At 44.2% G+C, this 21,122-nt stretch overlaps 3 protein-coding genes across 4 annotated transcripts; 1 reads left to right on the top strand and 2 right to left on the bottom strand.

Annotated features, from left to right (window-relative positions):
- Positions 1 to 8,644: 8,644 nt before the first annotated feature.
- LOC117898250 (odorant receptor 85b-like) lies at positions 8,645 to 10,661 on the bottom strand. Its single transcript, XM_034807497.1, has 3 exons — positions 9,431 to 10,661; positions 9,225 to 9,380; positions 8,645 to 9,156 (listed from the first exon to the last, which is right to left on the bottom strand). The coding sequence occupies exons 1-3, from the start codon at positions 10,388 to 10,390 to the stop codon at positions 9,100 to 9,102; spliced, it is 1,173 nt and encodes a 390-aa protein (XP_034663388.1). The 5' UTR covers positions 10,391 to 10,661; the 3' UTR covers positions 8,645 to 9,099.
- A 1,338-nt stretch (positions 10,662 to 11,999) lies between these two features.
- On the bottom strand, positions 12,000 to 13,454 carry LOC117898251 (odorant receptor 85c). The gene is made up of 3 exons (XM_034807498.1): positions 12,498 to 13,454; positions 12,285 to 12,440; positions 12,000 to 12,225 (listed from the first exon to the last, which is right to left on the bottom strand). The coding sequence occupies exons 1-3, from the start codon at positions 13,452 to 13,454 to the stop codon at positions 12,169 to 12,171; spliced, it is 1,170 nt and encodes a 389-aa protein (XP_034663389.1). The 3' UTR covers positions 12,000 to 12,168.
- A 4,439-nt stretch (positions 13,455 to 17,893) lies between these two features.
- On the top strand, positions 17,894 to 21,075 carry LOC117897619 (transmembrane protein 135). Of its 2 annotated transcripts, none has more exons than XM_034806585.1 (5): positions 17,894 to 18,447; positions 19,155 to 20,113; positions 20,174 to 20,314; positions 20,383 to 20,549; positions 20,626 to 21,075. In XM_034806585.1, exons 2-5 carry the CDS (start codon positions 19,184 to 19,186, stop codon positions 20,753 to 20,755), a joined length of 1,368 nt encoding a protein of 455 aa, XP_034662476.1. In that variant the 5' UTR covers positions 17,894 to 18,447; positions 19,155 to 19,183; the 3' UTR covers positions 20,756 to 21,075. The 2 variants fall into 2 exon arrangements, with proteins under 2 accessions (XP_034662476.1, XP_034662477.1); XM_034806586.1 differs by lacking the exon at positions 17,894 to 18,447 and adding an exon at positions 18,923 to 19,075.
- The last annotated feature ends 47 nt before the right edge of the window (positions 21,076 to 21,122 follow it).

Raw genomic sequence — 21,122 nt, 5'->3', positions numbered from 1 at the left:
TTTCATATTCTCCAGGATATTCCTCACTTCGTTTTGCTGCATAAAAACGTGACTTTTGAATTTATAAATGTGTTTTGCCATCTAATTTCAATTTGTAATTAAATCGTCTGTTTTGTTTGTACAATCAGTAGCTCAATGCGAGATACGGTCGTATCTGTATTTGTAGTTGCATTTGTAACTGTATTTGCTTCTCTGTGTGTGCGCAACAGTATCCATGAATGTAACTGCATCTATGTAACTGTAACTGTGACTGTTTCTGTGTCAGTGTGTCTGCCTATCGCTGTATGTGCGTGTGTTCATGTAAGCCTAATTTAATTACAAACAGCAAGAGTCGCAAAAACCAACAGAAAAAAAGCAGCGTTGGTGCTTCGATACTTTTGGGCCAATAACTGCGAAATTTAATTAAATTCAGATGCGTGCAAATGTATCTGTGTGTTGATCTACGAGTTTGTGTGTCTGTTTGGGTTATTGCATATTAAATTTGCACAATTTTGGGGGAAGCTATTTGATGGTTTTGCGTGTGACTTTCGACTAGCCACAGCAGCTGAGCGATGAGCGGACCCCCGAAAACTATGCAGCAACGTGAGCGAGGGGTATTTGTGATGCCCAAAAGTATGCAACAACAAATTTCGAAATCAAATTTTTGGCCATTTTATGCAATTATGCAATGAATTGTGGTTCTCTGTATGCCTCCATGTGTGTGTGTGTGTTTGTACTGCATTTGATTTGATTTGATTTTGTTTTGTGGCAATTTAAATTTTGCTGCAATTTATATGGTCTTTTTTTTTGGTTTTTATTTGCGGATGTTTCTGCTACTTTTCCCATCCACTATCCACAGGCGACCATAAATGCCACTTCAAAGTAAATTATGACACACACACACACACATACACACACACGCACATACACACAACATGTAGCGGCAGCTGCGGTAACACTGTAACACTTGCCACAACCATGGGGCAGACGATGCAGGCGATGCTTCGTTGTCCGGGGTGAAAACATGGAAAAGTCCTTCGCATCCTTCGTACATCAACATCAACGCCTGTTGGGCGCATGTTAAACACTCGAATGCAATTTGTTAGACAAGATATGTGGCAAGCGCGCCACGAATGTTGCATCCACCACTCGTTTGTCCTGCGCTCCTACACAACTGCTCTCTGGCTGCTGCTGCATTGCCTGGGGCATCGTGGCAGTTGGGAAATTTATGCAAACGCATGCGGCAGCCGAACGCATAATTCACATAATTTGTAGCAGTTGCATTTTTGCGCCAAATGCCTCATGGTCGTTATTGTTGCTATTGCTGCTGTTGCTGCTGCTGCTGTTGCTGTTGCTGCTTCTGTTGCTGCTGTTGCTGTTGCAGTGGCACTAGCAGCGGCTGTCGCTGTCTCTGATGTTGATCCGAGTTATGTTGAGATGGAGATGAAGCTGCAGGGGCATCACTCCGCTGATGCATTGTTGATGGTCCGAAAATTTGCCAAAAGTTTAGCATAAAATCCAATGCAAATTGCCCCCACAGACACATAGACAGACACAGACTCTCAGACACACAGCCACTCAAAAGTGTGAGAGATACTCGGAGGTATCTGTAAACCTTTCTCGGTCTCAGCTGGTAATGATTTGTGGCATATACGTATACATATCCCTCATGCTCCAGTGCCCCATGGAAAGGAGGTCACCTGAAATGGTGCACAACTGTGGCAGGACTCTAAAGAAAATGACACAGATCAGTGAGTAGGGTTTCTGGGTGATGCTTTAAAGCTTTAAGATAATGTTAGACGATGATTTTTCTACCGATGATTCCGAGAATAATCTTCCACCGTTTAAAGTTAATAGGTGATTCTACGGATCTGTGAGATCCACAGATGGCAAAAATTAACCGACTGTAAAATAGCTTCATCTGAAAAGCTATCGTGTACCAATAGCATAGACAACAGCTGTTGAAAGCAGCCTCGCAAAGGAGGGTCAGCTTTTGGATTGTCACGGATTTCACACACACCTGACGCCTGAGCCCAGGGATAGCCATAATTTAGGTGGAGCAGTTGACACATGGACACGGTCCCCAGCCTACCCTCTGCGAAAGCCTACCATTAATCAATTGATGGGCCTTGGATATCCTTAGCCAAGGATAACAGCAGAGACTGTCCTATCAATAATGCAAATTTATGATCCATTCAGTGGTTTGCTTTGAGTTTGGCCAAAAAGTTTTAATTAAAAATCTGCCAATAAATTATTTTCAACAAAGATTTTCCTCGTTAACTGATTATGCACAATACAACAGCCACGTCCAACGCCACAACAGTCCCCTCGTTCCCCCGACAAGCGCAATTATTGTCAGGCATTTGCTATGCAAAGTTTTTCTAATTGAAAATGCAAGCTCAAGGAGGATCCGCAGGCGGCAGGGGACAAAGCCGCGTAGGGGAAAGGAAGGGAGGGTATATGGGCGTGGACCACAACAAAGGGCTGCAGCACAACCACAACAAATACAAATAATAAATTTAAAATGGCCGCCAAATGGCTGAGAACCAACACGCCAACACACAAACACAGACGAAAGAAAAGCGTGAAAGCGCGAAAATACAAAACAACTGGGACAAAAAAAAAATGGGGAAGAGCATTCAGAAGGGGTTGCGGCAGGAGTGGGAAAGGGAGGAGCCGGAGTTGCAGCTGGCGGCAGGATGGGCGGTGACCATGATGCAGCCGCAATGCAAGTGCTGGGGCAAGTCAAAGTCTTAAATTGAAAATGAAACTTAAATTAAAATGCCAACTGGAGTGGAACGAAAATGATATTAAAACTGAGCCAAAACACAAGACAAGACAACAATAAAAGGAAATTTTGGATGATGACACAACAGATACCCTTGCCAAAACATTATTTTTACTGGATATTTCTACTTAGGATATGCATATCCTTGCACTTGCAAATTATAAAAATTAATATGATGCTGTTGATTGTATATGTTAATTTACTAGGATTGATTGACCGCTCGATCCCATCATTTCCCGTGGCCAGAAAGATAAAGAAGAAGCTCAATAATTTACCATAAAACACATCAACTATTAGAATCAGAACATTAACTAGCCACTTAAATATAATATACTCAACAAACTGCAAGACCTACCTTTTATGTATTTGCAAACATCCAATCGGAATCACAATACCCCTCGAAAGGATACAAGAACAAAAGAACAATAGCAACAAAAGGACAACAGCAACAACAATAACAACACAAAGAGTGGGAGCGCCTGTCTGTGCTGTCTGTACTGTCCGCCTGCATCGCCATTGATAGCTGACAGTGGGGGCGTGGGCGACAGGGGGCTTTTGCTAGGGGCATGGTCGTCTTAGTGGCATGCCACAAAAGCCTTGAGTTTGTCAACAAAAATGAAATTACACCGTTGTTGTTGCTATTGGAGCTGTCATAGCTGCCAGCCGAGAGTTTACATGAAACACTTTTCTAATTAAACAACAGAAGGTATGCAAAAGGAAGCGGCAAGAGGCAGTTGCAGATAAAGAGAGAGGATTCTAGAGAGCCTCTTAGCTGCGCACATATATCAATAAGTTCAACTCATTTCCTCTCTTGGCTCGTTAAGTGCATAAACAAACAGATCGAACAGAGGGATAGCCAATTGCCCGGGAATGTGGGCAGAGTTTCTTGGGAATATAGAAAGCGATGCGGCTATGCGATTGTCCTGAATGGTAGAACGTGTCTGCTGCTGTTGCCACTGAATTATGAATTTTGCTGCACAAATGCGGAACATTTCTCATATCAGAGGCAACTGATAGGGGCAACCAGACACCAGAATGGTGTCAAAACCCTCACAGTACTCAGAGCGCCGCCACCAACTCAGGGACCATTCCATTCTTTGCACAATAACCTGGCAATTGGTTTGAGCTTCGCTTTCAAGCTTTGCTGGCCAAGCCTCTTACCACGGAGAGCCCATGCCGACAGACAAACAGTTTAGAGAGCTCTCCTTTATTTTTCCTCTGTGGCAAAAAAGAAAAGCATTTGCAGAACTTTGTGAGTTGCTTGCCCTGCAGTGCAGTCAATAAAAATAAATGTCATAAGGAGCAGCTTAGGCGACAAATGCATCAGTGTGCAAATATCCTGCCTGCCGCTCCTGTCTCCAGTGCCAAGGCACTTTCAACGCTTTGAGCCAGAGCTCAAACAAACAAGCAGACAGAAAACGGAAGACAGAAGAGAGGTGAAGGATGGAGATGTTGGCAGGACACCCATTGACATTTGCTGTTTGGTCAGCTGTTGGAGCAGAAGATGGAGTGTATGATCTAGTCGATATCTGTCTATGCAAGTCAATTTGGTATGCAACGACTAATCAGGAATGTTGCCGCTTTAATGCAAAACTCAATTTGCAGTGGCAATAAGAAAACTCTGGCATTCTTATATGGGCGAGACAGGACAGGAAATCCAACCAAAACCACCATCAAGAGAGGCAATCATAATCATCAGGACCAGGCAGAGCCGCAGCCTCGGCCCTCAGGGTCTCTCTCTCTCTCCCTCTCTATTTCCTCTATACATACTAATGATGTGCACGGCGCACGAAGCTGATTTAATTTCCTTACCACCTGCAACACACACACGCACGTATAACTCACATGTACATACGTAAATGTAGATGCAACGGACACCACCGCAAGTCTCAACACTTACAGGAGCCACAAAAGTCAACACGAAGAGAGAGAAACGAAGTGAAACTTTGCGATCCACACATACAGCCACTTAGGTGTGCCATCCCAGTAAGAGAGTTTGGGGATTTTGCATCAAACTTTAACATAAACTTGGATGTCGCTTCCGTTTCCGTTGCAAGAGAAGCGCAGCAGTATCAGGAGTAGGAGCAGAATACTACAGTAGCAGCAGCAGCAGCACCACCACCACGACGACGACAAGGCCTCTTTATGGCTCGTCTCTAAATTTTCTTCTCGCAAGTTTTTCACTTGTGTAAGTGAGTGAAGGTGGTGGTTGCGGTGAGTGTAACTCATGTAACTGTACTTAGTCCCGCCATCATTATACTCTGCCAGTGGGTACTATGGGTTGTGATGACACATTCATATCTTCTGCATCTGTGTCAAGATATTCGCCAGAAACACTGTCTGATTTCTTTACTCAGAATAGAATAAAAAATCGTATAGATTGATTGATATCAAAACAACACAACCAAACGGCGGAATACAAATCTTTAAGGGCATCTGCATATTCGTTCTCCTACTATATATTTTTGCTCCCATCTCTCTTGTTGTTGCTGTAAGCCAGCATAAAAAATGAATTATGTGCACATGCATTTCTTATGAGCCGCCTTTCTGTGTTTCCTTTGCTTCTCCTGTGTCTGGAGAACGTACCGCCCAGTGTCTTCCCCTGCCGCAGCCACACACCCTCTTTTGTCGCACCTCCTCCCTGTAGTAAGCTGTTGAGTAATGAGCAAATGAAATCCTCTCGCTTATCTTTCCGCATACAAGCCGCGCGCCTTTGTGGCATCTTCTTCTTCGTCTCACTCTGCGTGGAGGCTCAGCAACCTACTTAGGCTCTAAGCTCTGCTTATACCCCCACACAGATACACACACGCATATGTGTATGCATACATTTTTCTTGCGCACAGATAGATTTCCGCTCCCCTCCCTATTGTATCGCTCACATTACTGTCACAATTATCCATCTATGGGATCCGCAGGACTAATGCTCGACTGCATTGACAAATCGTTTCAAATATGAATGCTATTAGTGGATGGAATCCTCTATTAATGGCCCATAAGAAATCAATAAGCCAATGCTTAAATCATCAGCAATCATCAATCGAATAATGCCACAGTACACAATAAAGAAAGCTCCAAAGTCACTCTCTCTCTCTCTCTCTCTCTCTGTCGAAGGCCATTAGCAAATATCAGAGCGGGGAATGTCTTTACCATTTTTGGGTGGTGGCCATACGAGTATTCATAAAACACCAAACCAAACCATTTGCTTAATGCAAAGCCATAGAAATATCACTGCCGCAGCGGCTGTTACGTACGACTACCACAGTGCGTATGGGTAATAATGCGAGCAAACTAATTTAGAGGCTTTTAGTCTCCATTTATAGTTGCGCATAGAAATCTATGTATATTTTGGCCATTGAAAAAGATTCCCACATATAGATACGTGCGGATTTTCACACATTTCCCAGAGAAACTGAAAGTGTGGGAGTGGAAGAGAGATTTTCCATTCCTTTGACCAAACACTAGATGAAAATGGAAACAATTTTTGGTGCGATTTTTGCCACTGGCATACAAAAAAAAGAGTAAAATATATTTATTCTGCGGACACTCGAGCGTATGAGCCGCAGTCAACATTTGACAAGAAAAACTGCACTCAAAATCAATAAATCACACCAGATCAGAGAACACAGGGGAAAAACGAGAGAGCGGGGGTCGGGTGAATGCTAAGCTGAAACTAAAATCCCACGCTGCTAAAGCGGGGTAATGGTTGCGCAGAGAGTTTTGTGTGCCGGTGGAGGCAACATATTGTTTCAATATTTGAATTCAATTTAATGGCAGCTAATTGAAAAAACAGAACCCTGCCGCCCATGCCACCATTCTCCCCAAACTGCACCAAAATGTGGCAGGAATAATGCACTTCGATCCCTGCAAGTTTGTCCAGCGATTGGGGCACATTTTTTCCAGCTTGTTGCTGTCGCTTTTGTTGCAGTGCCAACAGTTTTTTGCCAATTGGTCATTGAACACGCTCCACTGGGTCATCATGGTCGCCAGTTGCCTCAATTTCCTTTGCCGTTGCCCGTTGTCCTGCTGTTGCCATCGTGTGTTTGTCCCTATCCCCAGAGTTGAGTTATTTGCACGTTTTGATAAGTGGATTTAACAACCGGTTGGACGTAGGGCGGAAAGTGTGTGGGTGTGAGGGTGGGTGGGTGTGTCCTTCGGGAAAAGAAAAAAAACAATGGGTGCAATTTTTTTGTGGCTTTCAATTTTTGATCTGCTCGTTGGAATGCATTTTGCATGCAAAAGTGTACGTAAATTCATAATTGCTCATAAATGACAAAGAGTGTTTATTTTGATAGCCGAGGCAGCGAGAGGACTATGCAGCACTGAAGGTCGATTATATGTAAGGGAAATCATGTGGAAATCGTCATGGGAATGGTAGAGAAAGTAGTGTGAGTTGGCTCTACTCAATTTGTTTGGTTATTGGTGGGTTTTGTTTTTTCTTTTGGTAAAATTATGGGAACCACATTACATCAAATTCTTTTAAAGAAAGATTGCAAATAAAATTCATCGAAAATAAATAGCATAAAAATAGGAAGAACGCGTGAGGCTGCGAGTTAGATATATACATATAATTTATACCCATTGCCAAAGGGTACCACAAATATAAATATTCAATGAACATTGACCCCAAAATCAGACACAGACAAAGCGGAGCCCCACAGGGTCACCACAGCTCTAACTCATGTAGATGTTTCTGTCTTGCTTCCAATTAGCTAAATATTAAATACAATTATTTCATTACACATATATTTCAGTTGCCAGACACTAAATTGTACAGAACAAAACTCTGACAGTATCAGTAATTGACTTGACCTGATATGATCTGTGACTCTTGCCATGGATTTGGGTCCTAATAAACGTGTTCCATGTTTATGGCGCCTTAAATTATGCAATCTGACAGCGGTGGATATTGAAAGTATCTTTTTTAGGCGCCCTGCCACATTCTGTTGCTTTGGCTGGTTGTCCTGCTTCTCGTTTTTTTGTTGGCTGTAACTGTTGCCCATTTGAAAATCACACGAAACGTGACTAGAAATTAAATTGCAGCACATTTGGGAGCTTTATAAAAATTGCACAAAAATGAAAAATAAATCCCCTCTAAAAAGAGGAGCCAACAAAAAATCACAAAAATAGATATCCATGTCCACATACAAAAATACAAAAAATAACAAATAAATAAGGAAGTAAAGCTCCTACACAAAAAATATGTCAGGCCCTGGCAGAGGCAGTGCCGAAAGGGGAGAGGGGATGAGTGAGGGCACCGAATGCTGGCAGGACATTGGACAAAAAATAGATTTTTAATATATTTTATGCACGTGGCTCTGGCAAACAATAAATAGCCAGGCGGGTGGTGGGGCCGTGCAGGTGATGTCGAGGAGATTCGTCAAAAATGAAAATGTTATGTGGCGAAAAACTCCCATTTCCTTTTGCACCACGCAACACACGGTCTCTTTCCTCTTCCTTCCGCCTGGACACGCTTCAGCGCATAAATTGCTAATATTGTTGAGTGCGTAGGAGTAGGAGCACTCGTACTAGTACACGTTCTCTCCAGCCATACCGCAACACATCATTTTTCCCATGGAAAAACTGCATTAGATGCCATCAAAGGGGTTTGCTGTCCACTGCCTTCTCTCCTTCTCACCCAGAGAAAAGCTGAAAATTGTAAGAAAAGTACCAGCAACAAGATTTAAAGTCTAACTAAAGATAGCCGATACTTGGAGTACTCTAAAATAAATTATAAAGCTTCAATGGAAGTTTAATTAACCTTTTTATTCATTGAAATTACATTATTTTAGCGTTGAGGGATCTTTCCTGGTTTGTTATTCCAGAATTTGGTGTGGATCTTTCTTAAATAAAGAACCTCTAGCTCTTTGAAACTGATTACTCTCCTCACACGATCCACTTCAATTCAAATATTACACTATTCTACACATTAACCATTTCTTCTTTTGTAGGCTGGCAAACTCTTCTAAAGACCTCACATACCCTGCTCCAAAGTGCATAAAAACCAAGAGAAAACTCATAAGCACAACTTTGGTGCAGTGAAGCGTAAAATATACTTTGCAATTTTCTTTTGTAGCCCACATACGATATTTCCTCTCCTTTGCAGCACACTCATAGAATTGCCTTTTCAACGTCACCCAGCGACCGCTAAAAAAAAGCGCAGCGTTTTTTTTTTTGCTTCCTTTTTATCCTCTGTGTGGAAGCGACAAAGCGATGGTCATATGTGTGCGTGTGTGGCTCATGCCGACGCATAATTAAGTTCGCGTTGAGCTTTTGAAAGCATAGGGAGGAGGGATGCTGCACAGAGAGGGTTTTAGAGACTTGGGGTCCGTCCTCTATTGGACATACATGGTGCGGAGCAGGGCAAAGAACTTGTACGATATCTGTAGGAGCTGAAAGGAGAAAACACGAAAAAAACATTTAAAAATAAATGTGAAACAAGAGTTCAGCCAGTGCCTACATCGGTCATGGTGGATCTGGTTATATCCAAGAAAATAGTGGCCTTTAGATAGGTAGTTTTCTGCGCCCGGGCTATGATGAGGATCAAGGCGCGTTGGTAGCGAGCATCAGCGTGGCTCCAGTTCTGGTTGTAAACCGCCACAGACAGCCCGGTGCTCTGAAAGAATAAATTTAGAGAAATATATGGAAAAATAATCATAAACATACCGCATCGGCCACCATCTGTCCGTAGTGGCAAATCATGTACACTTGACTCATCGACGAGACTAGGTACAAGAATAGTTTGGTAATCATGTCCGGGGAGACGCCCACAGTCATCTGGAAACCCACAAAGCAGATCACAAACGAAGATACCATAAAGTTGAGCAGCAGAGGTATTCCCAAGATATTATTAACCACATCCGATAGACGCAGAATCCGCTCATGGTAACGCACCACTTCACAAATAAAACGAGAGTCTTCCGGCCAATCGCCACTTAGATTGTGGTTCTCCATAGACCTCGCCAGATAATCAAAGTGCATCACCACCTGTGTGGCCACAGAGCAGAGCAGGAGATCGGTGGAAATCTGTGCCGATGCCGAGGTGTAGCCAGCAATGTTCAGGGCAACCAGCAGCATGTAGTAAGTCCAATTGTCATCCCACTTCCACGGAATGTACAACAGATAGGGCAACATCTTGCCAACCTCGCGAACCATCAGCCACTTTTCGAACACAATCAGCTCCATGATGGGGTACAGATTGAAGGTCCATATCAGTATGAAATAGAGAAGGCCATAGTTGAAGCTGATGCGAGAGCAGGAGCCCAGGTACTCTTCCAGCTTGAACTTTGCTTCCTGCACCTTTCCACGTGGAAACAGATCCTCCAACTCTTGCACCAAAGCGCTCAAGGCCGGCTTCTTCCACTTGATGAAGAATATCTTGGTCAGGCCCACGGTGATGAACCCAATGTAGGACATCACGGTGACGGCTTCCAGCAGGTTTCCCTCGGCAATGGCCAAGTAGAAATAGATAAACTCGCCGAGTCCCGCAATCCCCAAGTTTGCTAAACTTCCCCAAAAGACGAGTTTGTTCCTCAGACTGTCTGTCGGAGGTCGGGACTCCGTTGAATAAGCCTCAAAGCCTAAGCTCGTAAAGAAGAAGTTGGCGTACTTCATGAACTTATCCATCTTTGAGCAAAGAGTTGTCCTTTCTTGAACTGAAGTTGCGAAGAGCTTCTGTATATGGAACCGAATTTGCGTAGAGTTGTACCTCCTGGAACTGAATGCAGCATTTCCTGCAGTCTATGGCTCTTTTATAGTCCATCTGTCTGAGAAATTGTCATGCAATGCGATTGCAGAAGTATCATTAACTTGATTTCTACAAGGTCACCTATATTAAAATTATGTGGGAAAGTACAGGTACTTTCTGCCATATCCTGCAACAGCTGCAGCAGTTCCAAAGTTCTAGTTGGGTTTCCAATGCTAATCAATTAATGTACTCGTTATATTACGAAAAAAAAAATAAGTGAAACTATTGCAAATACCTCATTATATTTTTGCTGCTTTGGTTGACAGTTCACGCCCACTTCTGAGCTTTTTGAAACGTTGCAGCTGTTGCATCCAAGTGGCACACGACTCTGGGGAAATACTCTGCAATGTGTTCCCTTCAGAGTTCGAACTCATCCTAATTTTGGTTTGACTATTTATCTGCCACCAGCAAATATATTTTTATGCGACTGTAGTTTAGAGTTTTTTCTTTATAACTTTTCCCATAACTTTAGTATGATAATGATGTGTTCTATGTGCCATCGCATGTGCCCTGAAACTTCGTTCAAGTTGAGTTGACTGAGTATAGATTTATTTAACTGAAACGCAAGCGTGATAATGGGTAAGTTATGCTCGTTCAATTGAAAGCTAAATGCATAAATGCATTGGGGAATTTATAGTTTTTGGCTTTCCGCTACACAATTTCCATGCAAATATTTCTTCTTTTTTATGTGTGCAACAGAGCTGTTGGATTACTGGACGCACGTGAAAAACTGTGCAACTGATTTTCTTGTTTTTATAAACTACTTGGCTTTCTCGTACGCGGGACTGCACTTGATACGCCATTTCTACCATCACTTCCATGAAAATGATGAGACGTGATCTTCTCCCGAAAATAAAACTGAACATCTGATGCCCATGGATACACTACACATTGCGGAGTCCGGCGGAGTTCGACCATCACACAATCACTCTTATCAATGGATTAATTAAGGTATGATAGTTAAACAATGTGATGAAATTATTTATTTTTGTATTATTTACTTTCCTAGTTGCCAAGCATCGATATACCCAATTGATGGCAGGGTTGCATGCTGTAAGGATCGATGAATAAAGTGCATTGCCAGAGTTACCAGACTGTTCAGCTGTATAATGTTTGTGGTTCTTTTATTTTAATTTCAATTATATCTATAACCACTTAAGCGCTAAATGGCTCCATTAAACAAACCGAATTGCTTCAGTTGATCATTCGTGGAGAAACGTGCATGCGTTGGCTTTGTGTATTTCCGAAATCAAATGGATTATCATAACTGTTGGCCAAACATGCTTTGCATTCTTTATCTACTCTTGTACATATGGACAACCTATTGCCCCTATGGCAGTTTTAATGGATCGAACAATATAAATTTATGAGCTCAACTTTGGGGCAGTGAAGCGTTAAATTAACTTTGCAGTTTTCCTTTGTTGCAGGTTCTACTCATCTGTCTATATTCATAGAGTGAAGAAACGGTCCAAAGTGCAAGGTTTTTTTGAGCTGAAGCATCAAGAATGGACATGCGTGTACATAGCCCATGCCTCCGCATAATTATTTTTCCGTTGAGCTTTTGAAAGCATGGCATGAGTGAGGTACAGAGCGCTGGGCTTAGGGACTTAGGGATCTCTCATCGTCTGGGTTCTGGTCCTCTCTGGCCTCTCTCTCTCTATTTCACATACATGGTGCGCAGCAAGGCAAAGAACTTGTATGATATTTGCAGTAGCTAAACACATAAGAAAAGCATTTAGATAATGATGTAATGAATATGTATTATGCGCCTACGTCTGTCATAGTGGCCCTCGTGATGTTCATGAAGACAGTGGCCTTCAGATGAGTGGTTTTCTGGGCCCTGGCTATTATAAAGACCAAAGCCAAACGATAGCGACTGTCGGCATGGTTCCAGTTCTGTTTGTATGCAGCACTTGAAAGACTAAAACTCTGCAAAGATAAAATAAAAGTAATCTAGAAGATTAAATGAACGACAGAAGCTCATACCGAATCGGCAATCAACTGGCCGTAATGGCAGATCAGATACACCTGACAGAGCGACGAGAACAGGAACAAGGAGAGCTTTATCATGATATCAGGCGGCACGCCCACTGTCATCTGGAAGCCCACAAAGCAGATGACAAATGTGGAGACCATAAAGTTTAGTAGCAATGGGATGCCAAAGATTTCATTCAGCACTTCCGAGAGGCGAAGAATCCGCTGGTGGTACTGGACGGTGTTGAACAGAAATCGTGAATCCTCTTCCCAGTTGCCACTCAGTTTGTGGCTTTCCAGCACCTTTGACAGATGATCGAAGTGCATCACCACCTGAGTGGCCACAGCGCAGAGCAGGAGATCTGTGAAGATCTGTCCCGCCGCTGAGGTATAGCCAGCAAAGTTCTGGCAGAAGAGTAGCAGGTAATACGACCAGGGGGCCTCCCAGTTCCATGGATAGTACACCGTATACGGCAGCGCCAGGCCCACCACGCGGAGATGCAACCACTTTTCGTAGACCAAAAACTGCATAATGCTGAAGAGATTGAAGGTCCAAATCAGCACGGAGTAGAGCAACGCATAGGTGACACTTATACGGGAGCTGGAGCGCAGATAGCTGTCCAGTCTGTACTCCTCCTCCGCTGCTTTTCCTTTGGGATAGATGTGCTCCAGGTCCCGCACCATTTCGCTCAAGGCAGGCTTCTTCCACCAGATGAAAAACATCTTGCTCATGCCCACAATTACGAATCCGATGTAGGACATCACAGTGACGGCCTCGAGGAGCTTTCCCTCAGCGAGAGAAACGCCCAAATAGATGATCTCCCCGGACGTAATCGCACTCAGGTTGAGCACATTTGCCCAGAAGATGAGGTTAGCCCTCAGGCTGTTGGCCTGCGGTCGAGACTCGGTCGCATAGGGCTCTATACCCACACCTTTGTAGAAGAAGTTGGCGTACTTCATAAACTTCATCTCTCCGAACAGAACGAGGCAAGGGTTTTCCTTTAACAAACAAAATGTGGCTCCGTGGTCAGGACATTTATAGCTGAAGCCTGTGGCTCCAGGGTAGGACATGTCACATTTGTTTTGACATATAATTACATAATTATATGGACAGCTTACAGTATTGTTTTGTAATGCGACTAATTCGGGGCTTGGCACACAATTTAATTATTGATTTAGTCTATGTACATTAACTGCGGATAATTGTTATGCCTAAGCAAACGCAAACGAAAACGCAATCACGATTCCCATTCCCATTTCCCATCCTGTCTATGCTTCGCTCTGTCTGGTGGGGCACACAATAAATCACTCGAAGATTGAAGCCAACGGAAAAGCAATTGAAACGTTTAAATAAATGCAATTCCAGAACGAATCAGGGGCAGCGCATCAAGCTGAAAGACCAGACCCCTTCTCGTCCGCCGGGTATCCGCAGACCAAAACCAATCCAAAGTGAAGTCTTTTTTTGTGCGCTCGCACTTGAAATAAATTAAATCTTTTCACATTTCAACAATGCAGCTTAGCTGGAGCCACAGCCGAAGCCGGAGCCAGTGCCAGAGTCGGAGAACAGAAACAGAATGAATTACTCCCGCAGAACACGTTAGAACCAAACAGACCAATTATATGGTTTGCTACAGACACATATACACATGTACATCCTCGTATATACAACAGACATCTGGCCCGATGTCGATACTCGGAATCACAAGCTATGTGCGTGGAGCACCACCCACAAAAACTATGCAACGCGAATGCAAACAAAGCGATTACACGTTGGGGCAAGGTAGAAGATCTACGAAATGTGATGGCTGTGGTGGGGTGTGTGGCAAATGCCACCGCAACTAGCCAGAAGGGGACTCTTTTTTTTGTTTTGGTGGGTTGGGGGCTAAATTGAAAGACAAAAACCCTGAAATGTTGCCTCTAGCGCGGAAACTGCGGACAGCGCGAAACGCAAAACAGGAAAAGCCAAGAGCAAACGTTGGATTTTTCCATTTTTGCCATTTATCACGCATGGAAATTGCAGCGTAGACCAGTAGGAAGGATGCCGTGTACCTCTGCAGCAGTGTGCCTCTCACCTGGAAATACAATTAAAGCTCTGAGACCTAACTGGCCGCCCGGATGGCCGCACGAAAAACTTTTCATGTCTCAAGTCTCAAATCTCAAGTGGAATGTAAGGCTTGTGCTCCTTGCTTCGGGGCCTCATCCTTGCCAAAAGTTATTTTGTGGGTGCACCACACACACACACACTCACACTCCTACTCCTACTCGTGCCTTGCTTTTTTGGGGCATGACCAAGTTTGTGGCAAAGTTTTATGAGCAGCAAACTAATTTCGTTTGACTTTGCTTTGGGGAGGTTGCACCTTGCGAGGGACCGCGGGAATTGATTTTGTACCTTCTCGTTGTTGTGATTGTTGGTGCTCCTCCGAGAGTGGACAATATTTGCATATGGGATAAAGGCACAAGAAGTGAAGTTGGAGTTGCAGGTGAAGATTAACACATCTATCCATGAGATAAAGGTACTCAGATGGCTTTATTTAACCCCTGTTGTCTCACAAGAATAGAATCTTTCAAAGCATAATCTTAGAAAATAAGTTAAACTCCATTTATTCGTATTCTTCAATTTCAAAAGCAGACAAACATGAAGAAGTTTGACAAAGGAAGAGGCAACATTACAGCAGCATTAGCCAGAAAGGCTAAGAGAAAGGGAAGGATATCCATACTCATAGAAGGAACTAATAACCAAAACGAAGACTCGTCTAGCCTTCATTCTCATAAGAAAACTCATAGGAAAAGCAACGCCAGGAAGTAGAGAGAACAAAAAATATAAGAGCCTAAAATAATCCCATTGTAAAATAACATTTGGTAAGAGCTTCCTTTCGACAAGCACCCTGGTTGTGTCTTGCAGCAATTGTCTTTTGGGTTGCACTGTGTGACATTTGACACATCCAATGATGGTATGTACTGGCTACATGTTGCATGAAGCAAGTCCGTGTGTGGGTGTGGAGCGGAAGTGGTGATAGGAAAATGTCTGTTTTGGCACTTGTTCGCTACGAGAAGTAACCACAAAATGTTCTATTTTGATGTGAAGTCAGTGCGGTCTGTGCCACAATTTCGAAGATGATGCCACCACCAACATCATCATTTGTGTGGCAAAAACGATTTGGCCCTGCGGTTGCCTCATGTCTGGGTATTGATCATTCTGGGAGCCTAGCCTTTTGCTTTATGCACACACAAATTTCGGGGCTAACCGAACTGTGATCGAAGTGTGGTCGAAGAAACAAACCCAAAACGAGGGCCGAAGAAGTGAAATGAAAGCAATTAATAAAATGGCAACTTTGTGGAAAATTAATTGTACATTATGCAAAAGGCTTGCTAATGGCAGGATATGCATCAATGTATACCACCATTGAGGGCATGGGGGCATGGCTGCTGGGTCTAATAAAATATTACAGCGACGACAATGTCTCTTCCAGCCGTAGATCCTGGACTCCTCCTGCTCCAGTTGCTGCTGCTGTTGCTGTTGTTGTTGTAATGGCCATGCGGACCAATGAGCAAATGAACAATTTATTACCGCTTAATTGAACACATTTGGACGCAACCACACATACACACACACACACATACAGAGCATACAGGACACACAGGACACTAGGCTAAACAAATGGCCACATGCAGGCGGCAGCCAGGAACACACACAGGACCTCCGCATTAAGGAGTTTGGTTAGATAGTGGGAATGGGTGCGCCTGGTAGGCCGGATAAATGAGCCCTAAGACAAGTCTATAAATGGGGGGCCAGCATTGGGGTGCTCTGAATGTGGAGCAATTCAGTGCCGGTAGAATTAGGAGCCCTCAAACCTAAAGGAATGGAATCCAAAATGTAGGGCACTGGCAGTCCTGGGATGTGGGTGAGGCTATGTGTGTGGTCAAGCAACTCAATGAACAGAACCCCCTGCTGTGAGCTGGCCATAGATTTTGTGTGGCATCGAATCTTCAATGTACTTTGCCGAATATTAAACGCATGCCTCGCTGCCCAAATTGATTCCCAAGTGACTACCGGATTAACAGACACCCCCAGTCCAAGCCGAAACCCCTTTCATCCCTTTCAGCAATTACAACAATTAGGCAGCAACCTGGTCAAGTGCCGAGCTAATTGCCAATTGAACCCTGCATCAAAAGTCGCCATGGGGCTGAGAAAACTTTCGATTAGCAACCAACAATAAAGCGGCATCAACACTTCAGGCAAAGGCGGCGCCAACCTGGCGACATGTCAGAAACAAAGATTTATTCAAAGATCCCCAGGCAACACCTCAAGTAAATTAAGTAAGTGTCGGGCTCTGACAGAGTCAAGTATGTTTGATATGCCCTCCGCACTCTCGCACTCTCGTTCTCCCTACTGCCAACCAACAAAAACAAGAGCACGCTTAAGCCGCGCCAGAAAAACCAAACGAATCACACAAAGCAACCGCAATTTTGTTAAGCATCTAAGCGTGGCAGGGAAGGGGCAGCCAGCAGTGGCACCAGAAGTGAAGCTGGTAACAGGAACGAGGCCCAAAACCCACCCGCGTCTAGGAGGTTATGCTCGAAATGAACTACTTAAGCGCTTTTGGCTTTACAAAATAAGCCATGCCACAGGTAATGGCATAAGCGGGGAGGCCCAAGCAGTGGCTGCGGCAGGAGGCAGCACCAACAAACAATAACGAAATATTTTGGTATATCCGTTGTGCCATGTCAACCGCACCGAAAGAGCTTCGCCAGGGCGCAAATGAAACGGAGGAGCAGGAGGAGAATCTGAAAATGGAAATGGCAATGCCAATGGAGTTCCCATCCCCATCCCCACCCTCATCCTGACAGAGACACACTTTATGAACTACAACCGAAATCCAATTGATAGGAGGAGCAGGCCCGCAGAGGAGTCTTTCGATGTCTGCAAACATTTTGGCAGGGAAAGTGCCTTAAGTTGATTGCGGCACGATTTGTGGCCTCAACGAAGCTGTGCCAAAGCATTCGCAAATGGAAATTTTAAGCACACATTGCCTGTGAACCACAGAAAGCGGTGGCAGAAGTGGATTTCATATCTGTTGCTTGTTAATTTTCACGCAATTAATAAATATGAGTGGAACGCGGTCATTATTAATACATTTACTAGTAACAAAAAAACATACAATGTTAATTTAATTTTTATAAATAATTATCACCAAAGTTGTTTCGCGAATCTAAAGAGAAAGGAATGTCTTATAAAAAATCAAAATTCAAAATCAAAATTCAAATGCGCGCTCTATCTGAGCCAAACAAAAGCTGAATGGCACGAAACTCACAATAAAGTATCGCCTTTGCCTTCAAACGATATATCGTCTCCAGCTCAGACCGATAACGATAATTTCTTTGTTTACACGCGAAATAAAAAACATTTTATTAAATCTCTGATAAAACATTATGTGGCCCGTCGAAAAATGTGGCAACTGTAACAATAAACAATAGTTAGATTAATTAGTGCAGCTGCATCTGCTGGCCGCCTAAGCAGACGCCACATCGCGCCCCGGCGACCACTTGTTGTTGTTGTTGATGTTGTTGTGGACTTATACTGATGCTGGAACTCGAATTATAATTAAAGCATTAAAAAAACTATAACAATCACAGATTGCTTGTAGGCAAAGTGCAGTAACAGCGACGCTTTTGGTGCTTTAGTCGTGTGTGGAAACAGAGCAATCGCAGTGCGTCATGAAATCGACATTTTGACAACAGCCAAAAAATCGCCAAAAACCGAAACGTCGTCGTCGTAGTCGCCCGCCACAGCAGCAGCAGCAGCAGTAAAACTAATTTAATTCAATTTTAGAGCAACAGAGCAACGAATACGTATCAATTGTGAGGGGAGAGCGGCAGAAGAGAGAGCGCACAAATCTGCGATTAACTAGCAATTGCTTTATTATTGCCCGTTATCCCCAGTCAAGTGCATAACAGTTGAGACGTGAGTACAACTTGAAACGAAGGGGGAAGATTGCTGAAATTGCGAGCACTCTGAGCCACCTTATCACCGCATTGGCCTGACCAAAGGTCTTGACCGGTAATCGTCATATCACTCTGAAAGAAAACACATAATTTGCATAAAAAGTTCGGAGTTGTATTAGCCAGTTGTGTCTCTGTTCCTCGTGTACATTAGATTATTTACTGGCATATTTAACCATCATTTTAGTTTTTATGCATATTTATTAGTTGTTGCAAAAGCTGGATGGTGGAGCCGCCACTTGTGTCGAAATATACAGCCCCCCAGTCGTGTCTGTAATCCGCATACAGGGTGCCTGCCATGGTCTTTGCTCCTTGGCACTGCACCGCCGGCTAATCGCGAATGTATCTAATCAATAGACAATAATAAATGTCCATAGGTACTGCAATCCAACAGGCCACCTGCGCCAGCTACTGGATTCAGCTGTGGGTTCAGTTCTGCTTTGGCCAGCAGTAGCTGCAGTCAACACTCGAGCCCAGCTAAATCTACATTTATTTCGAACTAATTTCCATGTTCCGATAGCAACCACAAGAAGAAACCCAAATAAAACCTCAGACCACTCGGCTGTAGGAGTCTCTAGATAAGATTAAAGGTTCAAAAATCACTCTTGGACTTGGAACAGCACCCCATACGGTCGATCAGTGACTAATTTGCGGTCTTTTTATTCCCAGACACCAAAAGATTAACATTGGATTGGATTATGGCGGGACAGAGCAAGTTACTGGACCCACTGTGCATCAGCTGCAAGGATTTCCAGCACCCATGGACAGATCATTGTGCGAGTGCCACCGCGGGGATACTGCTCTCGGCCACGCCCTACTGTCTACGCGTCTACACAGTGGTCTATGCCTTGTCCTTGCTGATGCGCCATCGTGTGCCCAACATGACTGATCTCAAGCGCACCCTTTTGGGCATCATACAGTCGACGGCATTCCTGGTGACCAATGCGTACACCTTCATTCTGTACAATTGCTTGCTCCGAAACATGCTCGGACGCTATCACTTCAGCACAGTGGCCTTTGTGCCCTGCTTCTTTGCCTCGTTCACGGCCATTCTGGTCGAGCGTCCAGCCCGCCGTCCGCTGCTCACCTTGTACGTGGCCAATGTGGCCACGGAGGCGCTCTGGAAGATGGCCGAATCGCGCGGCTGGGTGCGCTCCATTCCAAACGGACAGGCGTTCATTTTCGGGCTGAGCATGTCGGCGCTGCTGTATATATACCGACGTGGACACACCGAGGACTCGATTTTTAACATTCTGCGTCATTTCGTGGGCAAGGAGGAAGCCGGACCAATAGTCAACGATTGGGAGACATTGCCCGGGGAGCAGCCAGCGCCACCGCAACACCGCCCTACCGTCAGCTTTTCGACCGTCTCCGATTGGGTACGCGTCTACAGCAATCTTCTAAATGCCAAGCACTCCAGCTGCCGCCACAAACAGAGCTGCATTGCCTACTCCATTAGCGGCGGCATCAAGCCCTTTGTGGGTGGCGTTTTTCTTCAGGTGGCCCTGAAGCTGGTGATGAATGTCAGCAAGATAGTCAGTGGCAAAATGCAATGGAAAAAGCAAATCTTTGACCGCAGCATCCTGCCGTTGGGCGTCTTCATGGGCGGCTTCTCTTTTCTCTATAAGGTGAGTGTTTGCCGTTCGAGTTTCTGATTGCTGAGTGTCACATTGGTGTTTTCTTTTCAGTCTATTTCCTGTCTGCTACGTCATAGCTTCAATAGAGATGAGGCCGCATTTGCCATTCCCGCTGGTCTGGTGGCTTCGCTGGCCTTCACCAAATATCCAGACAACACGGTGGCCCTGTATGTCATGTGGAAGGCTCTGCAGGTGAGCCAAGAAAATAAGTTATCCTTGTTGGGCCTCCAGTTGTAACTCTTTTTTGTCTTCCCCCGCAGATACTCTGTTCGATTGGTCAGGAGAAGGGCATCGTCCCAGTGATTCCCAATTTTATGCTCTACCTTTACTCCTTCTTCACGGCCGTGCTCTTCCATGCGGGCATCCTAGAGCCCAAGTCTCTGCGCCCCAGCTACTACAAGTTTCTGCAAGCCATATCGGGAGATAGGTGCGTAGCAGCTCGCTCCACTTATTGCTTTGTCAGCATTAAAATTACTATATTGATTATTCGTTCTACCCCACAGACTGAGCCGCTTTAATCTGAGCGCCTTCGATGTGTTCGGCCTGAGCACACAGCAACAGGCGATGGACACCATCAATTCGTTAAAAATTGTCGAGAAATCCATACTCCCAGCGTTCGCGTTTGCTTCTTAAGCAAATAACCCACCATCTAAGCCAACTATTTGTACATTCAGTTTCATGTTTCAGCCAGGCGCTGGACACGCCTCTTCATATATCTATATCCATTGTACGAGTACAATCTTCCAGCGTGTATATATATCTAAGAGTCTCTCTAACCATCTCTGTGTGTGCCTCAGTGCTGTACAGTGCGTTCAACGTTTCAGTTCTTTGCCACACGGATCACTAAGCTAAGCGATTTTATCACTTGTGGGTAAGGGGGGTGCATTGTAAATTATTTGCGACTGTTTTTTTCGTGGTGCCTGTTTTCAATAAAAACTTATGTGTAACAAAGATTTATGAGTGTTTATTCTTTCCGCGCATATACCTCACAACATTCCGA

The sequence above is a fragment of the Drosophila subobscura genome, chromosome O (genome assembly GCF_008121235.1).
Source record: "Drosophila subobscura isolate 14011-0131.10 chromosome O, UCBerk_Dsub_1.0, whole genome shotgun sequence".
In the NCBI taxonomy this organism is placed as follows: Eukaryota; Metazoa; Arthropoda; class Insecta; order Diptera; family Drosophilidae; genus Drosophila; species Drosophila subobscura.
The sequence above is the reverse complement of the archived record's forward strand: the minus strand, read 5'-3'. Positions and strand labels throughout refer to the sequence as shown.

What these genes read in the sequence shown, in the direction of transcription:
- LOC117898250 (XM_034807497.1), bottom strand. Translation starts at nt 10,390, where the DNA reads ATGGATAAGTTCATGAAGTACGCCAACTTCTTCTTTACGAGCTTAGGC. An exon ending in GACAGATGGTGGCCGATGCG is followed by an intron (nt 9,381 to 9,430) that starts GTATGTTTATGA and finishes TTATTCTTTCAG; the next exon opens with AGCACCGGGCTGTCTGTGGC. An exon ending in CCAGATCCACCATGACCGAT is followed by an intron (nt 9,157 to 9,224) that starts GTAGGCACTGGC and finishes TTCTCCTTTCAG; the next exon opens with CTCCTACAGATATCGTACAA.
- LOC117898251 (XM_034807498.1), bottom strand. Translation starts at nt 13,454, where the DNA reads ATGAAGTTTATGAAGTACGCCAACTTCTTCTACAAAGGTGTGGGTATA. An exon ending in GCCAGTTGATTGCCGATTCG is followed by an intron (nt 12,441 to 12,497) that starts GTATGAGCTTCT and finishes TTATCTTTGCAG; the next exon opens with AGTTTTAGTCTTTCAAGTGC. An exon ending in CGAGGGCCACTATGACAGAC is followed by an intron (nt 12,226 to 12,284) that starts GTAGGCGCATAA and finishes TTATGTGTTTAG; the next exon opens with CTACTGCAAATATCATACAA.
- LOC117897619 (XM_034806585.1), top strand. Translation starts at nt 19,184, where the DNA reads ATGGCGGGACAGAGCAAGTTACTGGACCCACTGTGCATCAGCTGCAAG. An exon ending in GCTTCTCTTTTCTCTATAAG is followed by an intron (nt 20,114 to 20,173) that starts GTGAGTGTTTGC and finishes TTTTCTTTTCAG; the next exon opens with TCTATTTCCTGTCTGCTACG. An exon ending in TCATGTGGAAGGCTCTGCAG is followed by an intron (nt 20,315 to 20,382) that starts GTGAGCCAAGAA and finishes CTTCCCCCGCAG; the next exon opens with ATACTCTGTTCGATTGGTCA.